Source organism: Chrysemys picta, unplaced genomic scaffold (genome assembly GCF_011386835.1).
Source record: "Chrysemys picta bellii isolate R12L10 unplaced genomic scaffold, ASM1138683v2 scaf1437, whole genome shotgun sequence".
NCBI lineage: Eukaryota > Metazoa > Chordata > Testudines > Emydidae > Chrysemys > Chrysemys picta.
In genome coordinates, this window is record NW_027054143.1 from 3,485 (window position 1) to 16,000 (window position 12,516).

A 12,516-nucleotide genomic window follows, 5' to 3' on the forward strand; every position below is an offset into this window, starting at 1 on the left:
CCCCCTCCTTCCTCCCACCAACTCCTGGTGGATCAAGATCCAAACCCCTTGGATCTTAAAACAAGGAGAAATCAATCAGGTTCTTAAAAAGAAGGCTTTTAATTAAAGAAAAAAGGTAAAAAACATCTCTGTAAAATCAGGATGGAAAATAACTTTACAGGGTAATCAAACTTAAAGAGTAATAGGCCAGAGCAAAACGCTGCGTTAGAAATCGGATTCAAAGTACAGCAAACAGAGGTAAACACTCTAGTAAAAGGCCAGAGCAAAACGCTGCGTTAGAAATCGGATTCAAAGTACAGCAAACACAGGTAAACACTCTAGTAAAAGGTACATTTACATGCTGAGAAAACAAAGTAAAAACTAACACACCTTGCCTGGCTGTTTACTTACAAGTTTGAAATCTGAGAGACTTGTTCAGAAAGACGTGGAGAACCTGGATTGATGTCTGGTCCCTCTCAGTCCCAAGAGCGAATGACTTCCCAAACAAAGAGCACAAACAAAAGCCTTCCCCCCACCAAGATTTGAAAGTATCTTGTCCCCTTTTTGGTCCTTTGGGTCAGGTGTCAGCCAGGTTATCCGAGCTTCTTAAGCCTTTACAGGGAAAAGGATTTTGGAGTCTCTGGCCAGGAGGGATTTTATAGTACTGTACACAGCAGAGCTGTTACCCTTCCCTTTATAGTTATGACAACTCTGGTTATACAGTGCTCTGTATACATCTGTGAAGCAGGAGTGCTGAAACCCCAGTCACAGACGGGGTCCAGCCCCAGAGAGCGCCAGCCTGGCCCTGGGGTGTGGCGGTGGGAGGGCGACATGGAGAGCAGTTTGATCCGATGGAAGGCACTGCTGCCAGGTGGCTCATGGGGAGGGGCGGGGGTGGGCTGTGGCGTATGAAGAGTTCAGGTTGTTTTGGAAGGGGAGGGGTAGCCATGTTCAGGGGGGAGTTGGGGTGTGGGTGGGACCCCAAGTTGGGGGGAATGGTGCAGGGGAACCCTGGGTTTGGCAGGGAGCCCCCAGTCAGCAAAACGGCTGAGCGAGCTGGCTGCCCGGGACAGGCTGAGGATGTCCCCGCTTGCAGCGTCATGCTCCAGCCTGGCGAGGGATGGCTGGCTGGGGAGGGCACCAAGCGCAGCCTGCAATGGGCAGAGTGGGGGGTGGGGGTGGCTCCCAGCACGGACAACGGAGATGGGAGGCGGGAAGGGGAAAGGTCAGTGCCCTGGGCAGGGGGATTCCCCCGCTCCCCCACTGCAAAACAGCACCCCCCCCACCTCACCACCAGCAACCGAGATGGAGGGGACAGCTTAGTGCACGGGGGGGCGGGGTCCCTGATACTCCCAACTGCAAAATAGCAACCCCCTCCCCCCTGTCTGCACCCCAGATGCTGAGGAGGGAGGAGGAAACCTTCCAGCTGCACCTCAGCGGCTCCCAGCTTCCCTCCCCCTGAAAACATCCCTCTTTCCAATCCTGCTCCCCAAACTCCCCCCTACGCACGCTCTCCATGCAGGCTCTGTCAGGAAGGCCAATTAGACAGGGCCTTGTGTCCTGGGGATGCACTGAAGGGCCATGGTCAGGAGGGGACTGGAAAGATGCAGTTTGGGGGGGGGCAATGCCCCTTCACATTCCCCCCCATCTTCACCCCTGCCAGTGGACCAGCCAGGACTACGTCATGGCCCATCTTTGGGCTACAGCCCACGATTTGGAAGCCCTGCCTGAGGGTGAACTTCATCAGGCCCAGCTGACTTGTTCTTTAGCCAGTTCTTTCCCTGTTGGGGGGGGTGGGGGGGGTGCTCCTGCCCCTGGCTGTTAGCATTAATGGTGTTCAGCATCTGGTCACAATGAACTTTGATTGAAGTGACTGAAGCCAAACAGGCAGGAAATGCTCAGAGATGCTCAGAGGACGTCAGCCGGACAGATAAATACACTGCTAGGAGCTGGATTATACCATGTGATGGGTGGAGTTAAAATCTCATTGACACAGCTGTGAGGATGCACTCTTCATTTAAGACAGCTGGAAGCAACAGGTAAGGGGGCCTCGTGTAGAACAAGCCATGATGGCATGTACCCAGAAACTAGCCCCAGGTGGGCAGAGGATGCCACCGAGTATCGTTCTGAGCTGGTGCGTGTGTGACAGAGACAAGCCGGGCAGTGCAGCCAGGACACGGAGGCAGAGCAGGAAAGCCGAGCAGAGCCTGTGAGCATGGTGTGATCGTGGGAGGAGCATAGAGAGCTTTTGGGCCAGGTGCTGGCTAAAGAGGCTTGGAGCTGAGAGCAGGGAGGCTAATCCCTGCTGTTGGTTCCTGCTGTGTTTGGAGAAGCAGGACTCTGTATGTTCCTTGTCAATAAACAAGACATCAAAAAATTACCAGACTCCATTGCCAATTTCTGCTCCCCACTGGAACATCCCCAGGGCCCCAAACTTTGACTAGCCCCTTGGGTTGAAGAGGGACACCAATATCTTTATTGTGTGGTTTCGTTGCATGTCTATCTAATCTCAGTGGTTTATCAGCAACTAATTACTGTTGCAATGTTTTCTCATGTAATAACCATATTTATTAAAAACACAGAGGCCAGGTTTTTGAACCCAAACTCACCACTGCTAATACATGCAGGATTCAGATGTAAAGTCCTGGCTTTGAGTCATCCCCCATTTAAATGCTCAATGACAGTTGCTAGAAATCCAGTGTCATGATTCATTGATCACTAATGCCAAGGGGCAGTGGCAGGGCTGGGAGAAGCAGAGGTTAATGTGGGTCTAAACTCGTAGTGAGTGATATGGCTTCCAGCGAGGCAGAGTGGAAGTGGGGGTCCAGTTATACACACCAATCACACTCTTTGTGTCATTCTAACGCGCCGGCGGGGTCAGCTCTCAGCATTTATTCCAGGGGATTTACCGTCCAGAAGCCAACAGGGAAGCGGGTGAGCAGAGTGGAGGCATTGCAGGGACTGCACTGATTAGGTGGGGGATGGCGCGTTGTGTCTGATCTAATATTGTCTCCCCTTCTCAGCGGCGCCGGCTCCCAAAGAGGATGGGCTCCTCCTGCCGGACCCAGCACACGTCTGTTGGCTTAACCAGGATGAGGGAAGACTTGCACTCCCCACTCTTACAGAACCCTGCCCAGTAGATGTAGCCTTTCCCATTGAGCAGGACGTTCTGACACTTGTCGTACCACCAGCCTCCATAGCTCCTTGCGCAATTCCCACTGGTCTGGTCCTGATCCTTGTCAGTCGTGCTGAACTTCATGTTGTCGTGTATGCCCCCCAGGCCGGAGTGGTAGGTGGTGAGATAGTCCTCGCCGTCCCCAGAGTACCTGCCCAGCCTCAGAGGGTACCCGCTGGGCTCATCCTCGACACTGAAGATGTCGTAGCGGGTGTTGTTGGATTTGTCCTCCACCACAAAGCGGACCTTGTAGATGTTCTGCCGCGTGAGCAGGGACAGGTACTCGTTGCCCAGCCAGTAATCCTGCTGCACGTTCCCAAAGCCGTACTTGTAGGTGCTCCAGGACTCCTTCCAGGTGATCTCTGTGTTGTAAGAATTTCTCTGCACAACGGTCCAGCCTTTGCCTTCGGTGTCCATGTCACACCACACCACTCGAGGGGGAGAGCCTGCCGGCTGGATGACATGGACCCCGCTGGGGCTGTCCCTGGGAATGTTGCTGCAGTCTTTGGGGAACCCTGAAATGCCATGAACATCAGGTTAAGGGGGCGGGAGGGAGGGGGGGAGAGAGCGCGCGCTAGCTAGCTCAATCAAATCAGCCTGGGGTAACTGGAGGCTGGGTTTTTAGAGTCAGGTCCTGTGTATTTCACAATACTACAGCCACAGAATCCGGCTCCAGATCTTACACTTTCATTTTACCAATAAAATAAAATAAGAATAGTTTCTTGCTCTGCTGGTTTTGAAGAAACCTTGAAGAGATGAATCAAGTGTAAACCAAGGCTCTGTATCCTTCCTGAGTCCGTACTGCTGAAGAAATCGTTTGGGGAGGGTGGGGGAGACGCTGCCAGATCCATCTCAGCGAATGTTAATTATGAAACCCATCAGTGACAACTTAAATGGGAGTTTTCAAAGAGCCTAAGGGAGTTTGACACCCGACTGTGATTGGAATTCAGTGGGATTTGGGCACCCAACTCCCTGTGGCGCCTTTGAAAATTCCAGACATCCTATCGAGGGGCTTGTCTTTGGGGCGGAAATTGTCCCGAACTATCCTGGTAGAATGAGAGCACTGTGGTTATACTGCCCCTCCCCTCCCCAGGGTCCTCCCTCGAGCCTGAGCTCCCCAGCTCCCCTACCCCCCAGACAATCCCCCTGTGTGCCCCACCCCCATAGCTGAGCCAAGGGGGAGGAGCTGCTGAGTACTGCGGGGGCAGGGGCTCAGGGCCGCCTCTGGAGCTGGCTCGGCCCCTGGCCTGCCTGGGCAAGCCCCTGAGCAGCTCCCAGAGCCGCTGGAGGTGTGGGGAGAAGGGAATGAAAACCCCTGACAAGGAGGAACTGGCTCTCCCTGCTGCCTGGACTCTGGGGGCAAGGCTTCTAGGCATGAGCGAGAGATCCCCAGCTGTTAGCCGGGGCTAGCCCTAGTATAGGAGTTGGTGAGATGGAAGGGTAGAACTCCCAGCCAATTTGGGGGGGGTGCCTGGTTCCCACACGCTGCCCTGCGGTTGGCACCAGCGCTCTTCAGTCACTGCCGGGGGCTTGGCAGCCGTTATCGGAGAAAGGGATAACGAAGCTGTGGAAAGCAAACAGCCAGTCAAGCAGCACCTCCCCCACCCCGGCTGGCCCATTCCCAGGTGCTGGAGGCCTGCGAATGGGAGTAGTGGGCTCACTAGCGCAGGCCGGCCTTGCGATCCCTTCGGAGAACTCAGCGTTTCTTTGGGCCCAGCGCTGGCGGAGGGGCTGGAAGGTGCATTCAGTGGATAAGTGGATCTAGGGGTGACCCCAGCATGGGGGAGAGGAGCAGAATCAGGCCCACGATGCCCTGATCTCAGATATGGCAGATGATAGAAGCTCTCCGACGGGTTCTCTACTCACCCCTCTCGACCTTCTTGTGGGCCAGGGCCCCGTTGCCCTGCACGGGGGCTACGCAAAGGAGCGCCATCATGGACAGCGCAGACAGAAGCAGGAGAGAGCTGGACTGGAACCCTGCAGGGGACAGAAACCGCTGGACATGAGACCAGGAGAGAGTTTCACAAGTGCCTAAATCCCACTAGAGGTCACTGGGATTTAGGCACTTAAGTGACTTAGCCACTCTTGAAAATGTTACCCTTAGACGCTAAGGCCAGAGTTTTCAGAGGGCTCAACTACTGGGCCAGATTTTCAGAAGAGCTCAGCTCCCAGGTAGGCACCGCAGGACATGGCTGGATGTTCAAAGGGGCTCAGCATGGGGGGGGGGCAAGTCTCTGGAGATGGGGTGAAGCCCACCATTCACCTCTCCCCCGGCCCGGACACTGTCTCCGTCTCTGCAGCCGGCCCGATTAGCACACAGCTGGGACCCAGCTGCAGGGTAAAAACCATTCAAAGATTGCGGCTCCGATGGCCTGGCTCCCGGGTCCCGGACGGGTCAGGGCCGGCTGGAGCACTCCCTGTGGTGGGGAAGGAGCTGCCTCCTCTCTCCCCCCGCTGCACCGCTGCAAGGGGAGTGCTGCTCGGAGCAACCCCCTCTGTCCCAGCTCCCCCCGTCCACAGTCACTACCACCAGCCGGAGGGCAGTGCCCGCTCACCCACACAGAGACAGCAGCTGGGCAGCCTCCGGCAGGGCTCTGCCCCCCTCAGATGAGTGCCAGGTGAGAGGGGCCCAGGGCTGCTGTGTGCCCCACACCAGGCATGCTGCCCCCTGCACTGCAGCCCAGCAGCCCAGAGGGGGACACGCTGCTGACACTGCAGCTGTTCTGTGGGCCCAGCTCAGGCCAGGCTTAAAGTGGGCAGAGTCGCCAGGGGCCACAGTCCTGGCCAAAAAGAGTTCAAAATGGAGCCGGGTCGCTGAGGGGTGCACTGTAAGCGCTGCCCTAGCAAGGGCATGGCCATTTATTTCAGCTGGGATTAACATAGACACCCCTCCCCCTCCCCACACATGCTTTTCCCAGGCCACCTTCAGCACTCAGCGCAGGGATTCACAATGACCTTGCCGGGATCAGCAGCCCAGAGCAATCCAGACTCTTGTCCAGAAACCGGCTCATTCACCCCCCGCCCCCCCGCCCAGGTATATCTATCCCGGCCCTGGTATTACATCTTGTGTAGCTACAGCCCACAGAACGCAGAGCACGGCATATGCAGCCCCCAGTGGTAAATAGGTTGTGTGTGTGTGTCAAACCAGAACCGGCTAAAGCCGCACTGGAGTCCGGCACCGTGCTTTCTGTCAGCCATCATTGTATTCATGTGGTGCTGCAAAGTTAGAAAGTCCACAACTAACCCCACAAGTGACCGTGATACAAACGTGCTAATGAATTAGAGAGAGAGAGAGAGAACACCTTGTAAACGACACACCGAAACACACTGTTGCAATGGAAACACTTTGCCCAGACATCATCCACAGACAGATTTCATTGGAAACACCTTCTTTTTGGAGCTGCCTGGACCCCAAATTCTTCAGACAATGTCACAGCCCAAGTAACTGTGACAGGCTGCCAGCAATCTCAGGTATCTTTGTGAGAGGGAGGAGAGAGGCGTAACCCCATGGCAGGCAAAGGGTTAACGCTTTAAAGGAGAAGGATTTCAGTGAGTCTGACAAGCCAGAACTACAATGTTTGGAACTGAAGTGAAATAACAATCTGGAGTCACTCATCCTTGAAAACACACCTCCCCTTCTCCTGACGCCCCAGAGGAGCGGGGACGCTGCCAGCTAGCAGCCGTTCACACACTGTAATAGTCTAAGACACAGAGGGCCTGAGTTCGACCTGTGACCTTGGAAAACTCATTACACTGCACCATACCTCAGTTTCCCCATTTTTAAAACATGGCTTATGCTAGTTCCTTTGTGTTCTAAAGTACTTTGGCCCCAATGCCCAAAGGTACCTGGGGCAGGGCGGGAGGATTCCTGCCTAGGGTCCAGCAGAGCGCTGGGCAGGGGATCCTCGCCAAGCTCCTGGTACCCCATGGCCCCGGGGGCACTCTTTACCCACCAGGAGGCACTGCCAGACTCCTAGCTAGCCAGGCTCATGCTGCAGCATGCACTTGCTGGGGGAAATACTGCTCCGTTTCAAAGGAAAAGCAACATGTACCTCACTGCGCCCCCGGCCCTTGTGCCTCGGCCAGGCAGGGTCGGGAAAGCAGAGGATGCACCAGGGCTCCCCTCCCGCTTGTGCACCTGCCCGGGCTGAGGGGCGGCACTGAGAGGAGTGCAGGCTGCCCCTCTCTATGCGGTAGTTACTGCGTCTGTCTGGGCACGTTCCTTCCTGTGCCCGGGCACTCAGGGCACATGGTGTCCCACAGGGGCCACATAGCATGCCCTGCCACTGCACCTCCCCCACGTGCCCACACCGCCTGGGGCTCTGGTGCCCACCACCTGGCTCTGGCCCTACATCTCCAGGCTGTGTGAAATACTGGGCATTTCAATAAAACTCACCCATCCCGACGCTGCAGCTGAGCGGGCGAGTTAGCACCCTGAAGCGTCCCCCACTTCCACATCAGAAACCAGAGCCGGGGCTCCATGCCTTTATGGGGAAAGCGCCACTCCACACCCAGCTTATCTTGCTTTTTCAACCGCTGGCCTCAATCCTGGCCTGCGGGCAGGGAGGGAGCCCCCTCCGGAACGTCTGCCCAGCCTTTATTTACCGCAGATACCAGATTTCTTGGGCTCCCTCCCTCCTCCCCGAGAATGCCAACGTTTCTGAAGCCGGGCAGGTGTGAGCCAGGGATTTAATTTCTCAGTGGGACTCTGCGGCATTACCGTATCATCGACCTTCCAGACGAAGGACGCACTAAATGGAGAGGATCAAGCCAGAGGAGATGGCAGGAACGGGGGTTGTGCAGAACGTGATGGGGGTGTAAAGCTTGTGCCAGGTGGTATTGTCAGTGACAAGGACGAGAATCAGGATCTCGGGGTTCCTCTTAGCATTGCAAAGCAGAACCAGCTGGAGCGTCCCTCCCAGAAATCTGGGAAACTGACCAGCACGCCCCTAACAGGCAGCTGTTCCCCCGTCGCGAGCGCTGAGTCTAACACACGAGAACTTTTATTTAGAGGAGAAAGAAACGCAGCATAAACTGGGGAAACCATCACAAGAGTGACTCAGCAGTATGTGAACTGTGAGTGAAACGCCCGCCCTACAATCCATTGGGCAGCAGCCCCTTGCCTCAGTTTCCCATCTTGGGGTGAGAGAGTCCATTGGACGAATGTCCCTTTGGCACACCCCTCCCATTTTCCCTCTGCTGTCCCCTTACCCAGTTTACGGGCCCAGCTCAGCAGAGTTTGAGAGTTCAGGGGGGATTCGGGGGGGGGGGGTTTCGCCTCCTGCCCCACGGAGAGAAGGGGTGGGCCAGGGATGCCTCTGCCTCTGCTCTGCACCGCTGCTGCTCCATGCTGCTGTCTCTGCCTGGAGCTGCGATGCCATGCTGTGAGGGGCCTCCAGCCCGGAGTGAGTCCAGCTCTTAGTGACTTCCCTGGCTAGGGGGAACCTCGCTGCTGCTCCCCCCGTACTGTCTTTCACCACAGCACCGGCTCTATGGTGCCCAGGCAAACCGGCTTCACAGTGTTTTCAGCTCTAGGGATCACTGAGAAGAAACCAGGACTTCCAGCTGAGTCCAGTCAGCTCTGTCTTTAAGCACTGGGCAGACCCAACGTTTTGTAGGCGCCTTTCACCAAACCCACACACCCGGTGGGAACCCCTCTCCCCACCCCCCTCGGACTTTCAGTTCCATTTGGTATCACTAACCCCTGCTTAGCACGTGGGGTTACAGAGACTGAACCCCCGCTCCCGCCATTGTCCCGACAGGTCACGGCCGGGTGAGGAGATCCCTGAGTGGGATGGGATGGAGCGAGACTGCGCTGCTGCTGCATCTGTCCCACAGGGAAGAGGATCAAACTGGATTCATTCAGCGACTGTCAAGGCAGCTGCTCTCTGTGTCCCAGCTCTCTGGCTGGGATACAGGGGGCAGGAACTGGTGCATTAGAGGGAACAGCTCCACGTCCGTATAGTTCTGGAAAAGAGCACCCAGGCGGTTCACCCGCATGCACGCTTCTCGACCCCGCAACCTGCCAGCACCTGGCACACGCCATCGAAATGTGCAACAAAGGACACGAGATGGGACCTGTTTATTTTGTTGCACGTGGCACCAGTTTGCTTAGTGTGATGTGCTCCAGTCTGCTCATTTGGGGACCAGGTGTTGGGACGAGGGGGAGTTTGTGCTGTCACACAAACAACGAATGAATCTCCCACATGCAATTCATGCTGCCTCCTCCCCCCCGCCCGCACACCCCGAATGCCAGCTGCAGCCGGCCCCATAAGTCTGACTGCCCCAACAAACTGGTAAAGCAGCTTCCAGTGGATTCTGGCTGATTCTGGCTATGCATCTGTGACGAACTGGGACTGTTCTTACTGTGGTCTTTGAATGCTGACAGGGGAGTGTGGCTAGGATAGTCTGCACTGGGGGATGGGAGGCTGACCGGAGAATACCTGAGCATGTAACATGAGAACCCAGGAAGGGGTTAGAGGCCAGGTGACACCTTTGCCCGGGAAACTGAACAAAGACTGTGGGAGGGGTCGCTGAAGGGAGAGTTTCAGGAGCTGGCTGGTGGAATGACTGGGAGGCAGACAGGGCTCTGACCTCCCAAGGGGGCTGGGGTGCCCGAGGACCCCAAGATGGACCTAACTGAGGGGGTCCTGTTTTCTGTGCCTGCGGGACCTGTCTTGAACTGTGTCCCTGTCGTCTAAATAAACCTTCTGCTTTACTGGGGCTGGCTGAGAGTCATGGTGAATCGCAGGAAGCCGGGGGTGCAGGACCCTGAGTCCCCCCACACTCCGTGACAGGATCACCCCCATCAGCTGGGCGTGCTGGGCCGACCCCATGCACAACAGGGGCAGCAGCGCGGCCGCCCTCGCGCTCTGATTGTGACTCGGGATTGTGGGGGCTTCTCACCTGTCCCATGGAAACGTGGCCAAAGGCGCCAATTGTCCCTTCATCAAAATGGCGCCATCTCCCACTGCTGCCAGCGGGGCTGAGGCCTGCGCGAGGGCCGCCCCGTCCCCACGCTCTGTCTGCATGTGGCAGGCAGGCTGCCCTCCTGACGCTGGCTGCCACCTCCCGCTGGGCTCCAGGAGGCTGAAGCCGAGCCCACAGGCAGACTGGCTGAGGCCATGGTTCAGGGCCTGGACAGCGCATGGGGACTGTGAGGGGATGTGGGGGGAAGGCTGAGCGGGTTGCAGGGGGATGTGGGGGCAGGGATAGGGGGCAGGCTGAGGGGGACAGAGGGATATGGGCATGAGGGAGACAGAGTGTGCAGGGGGAACGCTGACAGGGGTAGTAGGTGTGGAGGGCAGGGAGAAGGCTGAGGGGGCCAGGGAGTGTGGGGGGCAGGGGGAAGGCTGAGGGGGGCATGGGGATGGGGCAGAGGGGAAACTGAGGGGGTTGGAGGTGATCATGTGGGATATAAGAGCGGCTGAGGGAGGTGCAGGGCATGTGGGGGCAGGGGGCAGAAGAATGTGGGGGAAGGTTAAGGGGGCCGGGGTGTGGGGAGCCGAGGGAGGCTGAGGGGGGTACAGGGGGATGGGGACAGGAAGGAGGCTAAGGGAGGCAGGAGGGAGGCTCAGGGAGATGTGGGGGGCAGGGGAGAGGCTAGGGTTTGTGCGCAGAGGACAGTCATAGAATCATAGAATATCAGGGTTGGAAGGGACCTCAGGAGGTATCTAGTCCAACCCCCTGCTCAAAGCAGGACCAATTCCCAACTAAATCATCCCAGCCAGGGCTTTGTCAAGCCGGGACTTAAAAACCTCCAAGGAAGGAGACTCCACCACCTCCCTAGGTAATGCATTTCGGTAGGGCTTAGGGGCCACAAACGAGACCAGGGCCCCCTGGTGCTAGGCGCTGTCCAAACACATGATGAGAGATTGGCCCCAACCCAGAGAGCCTACAGTCTACACAGACAAAAAGTGGGTGGGGAAACAGAGGCACAGAGAAATGAAGTGACCAAAGCTAAAGAGCAGGTCAGGAATAGAACCCAGGTGTCCTGACGCCCAGGCCTGTGCCCTCAACCAAACCTATACGGCTATCCTGAGGTCAGCACATCCTTCAAACGGGGACCTGTGCTCGGAACCAAAGGCACGTTCCTTTTGGCTTCTTTCTGATGAATAAAGGGTAGTTGTTGTTAAAGCCCTGTGGGGTTTGATTTGCTTTTACATTAGAAATGCAGATCTTGTCCACCCTTCTTTTTTCGTGGCTGGCTGTATGGGTGACGACAGAACTACTGGGTTGACGAGGTCGGTTTATTATTATTTAACGTTTCTCTCGTGGTAGTGCTGAAAGACCATTATCAGCTGGGCCCTACTTTTGCTGGGGCTGTACAGACATATCTCAAGTGTCACTCCCATGCTATTCTGTTCTGTGCAGGTCATTATACCACGTTCACCACCACAGTATCACAGCACCTTCCAGTGGTGCATTACGCTACATGACTAACACCCATCACATATTTGTTCCCTTGTCCTCTCCCAAGGGTGAGAAGTGTGCCCGATCAAGAGGGCTTTTTAATAATACACACACACACGTTGCTGTGTGTGTATATCAGAGAAGGCGCTGTAAAGAAATGCCTTGCATTGGAGCGGATGGTGGGGCGGTTTGGGATGGTCCTTAGTGGCACCTTAGAGACTAACAGGTATATACACAGCACATGAAAAGATGGGAGTTGTCTTACCAAGTGGGAGGTCAGTCTAATGAAGTCATCTGATGAAGTGGGTTCTAGCCCATGAAAGCTTATGCCCAAATATATTTGTTAATCTCTAAGGTGCCACAAGGACTCCTCGTTGTTTTTGCTGATAGAGACTAACATGGCTACCACACTGAAACCTGTCTCTTGTTATAGCGTCCTACTGTGCCAGAGAAGCAAAACTATCACCCACAGTCTGTGCCCCAGAGAACTTACAGTCCAAACAGGGTGACAGAGAAGTATACTAAGACGTGCACAGTACACTCAGTGTGATCACAGATTTGCACAGCTTTCTCACAAGTACCAAGGATATGAAACCTGAGTGATCAAGGGAGGAAGGAAGGGGGTTTTGGTCAGGCTGCTTGAAACAGGTGCATGGGGAGGAGGTCGGTTGTTCTGGTTGGCACCCATTTCACTCAAATGCCGAACACACAGTAGGGAGAAAAGCTCTCTTTGCTAAATATTCAGTGGTCATGCGCCTTTGGTTTGAGGGATTAGAAAACTCCCTCTGGAGCCCACCAGCAGAAACAGGGAAGCTAAGACTGGGTATGTCTAAAGTGAAAAACAAGAAAGAAACAGTTAAAAAAAAAAGCCTTTCCATGCTTTCTTTATCCACCATAAAGAAGAAAAAAATAAGAGCTCAAACCCAATTGTTTAGCATGTCACCTTTAAT

At 55.5% G+C, this 12,516-nt stretch overlaps 1 protein-coding gene across 2 annotated transcripts; it reads right to left on the reverse strand.

Annotated features, from left to right (window-relative positions):
- Positions 1 to 351: 351 nt before the first annotated feature.
- Positions 352 to 7,708, reverse strand: LOC135979949 (fibrinogen-like protein 1-like protein). 2 transcript variants are annotated; one of them, XM_065580060.1, is made up of 3 exons: positions 7,551 to 7,708; positions 5,021 to 5,131; positions 352 to 3,669 (listed from the first exon to the last, which is right to left on the reverse strand). In XM_065580060.1, exons 1-3 carry the CDS (start codon positions 7,552 to 7,554, stop codon positions 2,999 to 3,001), a joined length of 786 nt encoding a protein of 261 aa, XP_065436132.1. In that variant the 5' UTR covers positions 7,555 to 7,708; the 3' UTR covers positions 352 to 2,998. The 2 variants fall into 2 exon arrangements, with proteins under 2 accessions (XP_065436132.1, XP_065436134.1); XM_065580062.1 differs by lacking the exon at positions 7,551 to 7,708 and adding an exon at positions 6,457 to 6,567.
- Positions 7,709 to 12,516: the final 4,808 nt, after the last annotated feature.

Bases quoted from the DNA above. Each gene is read 5' to 3' on its own strand.
- LOC135979949 (XM_065580060.1), bottom strand. The intron at 3,670-5,020 runs GTGAGTAGAGAA...ATGGCATTTCAG, and splicing joins CCACAAGAAGGTCGAGAGGG to GGTTCCCCAAAGACTGCAGC.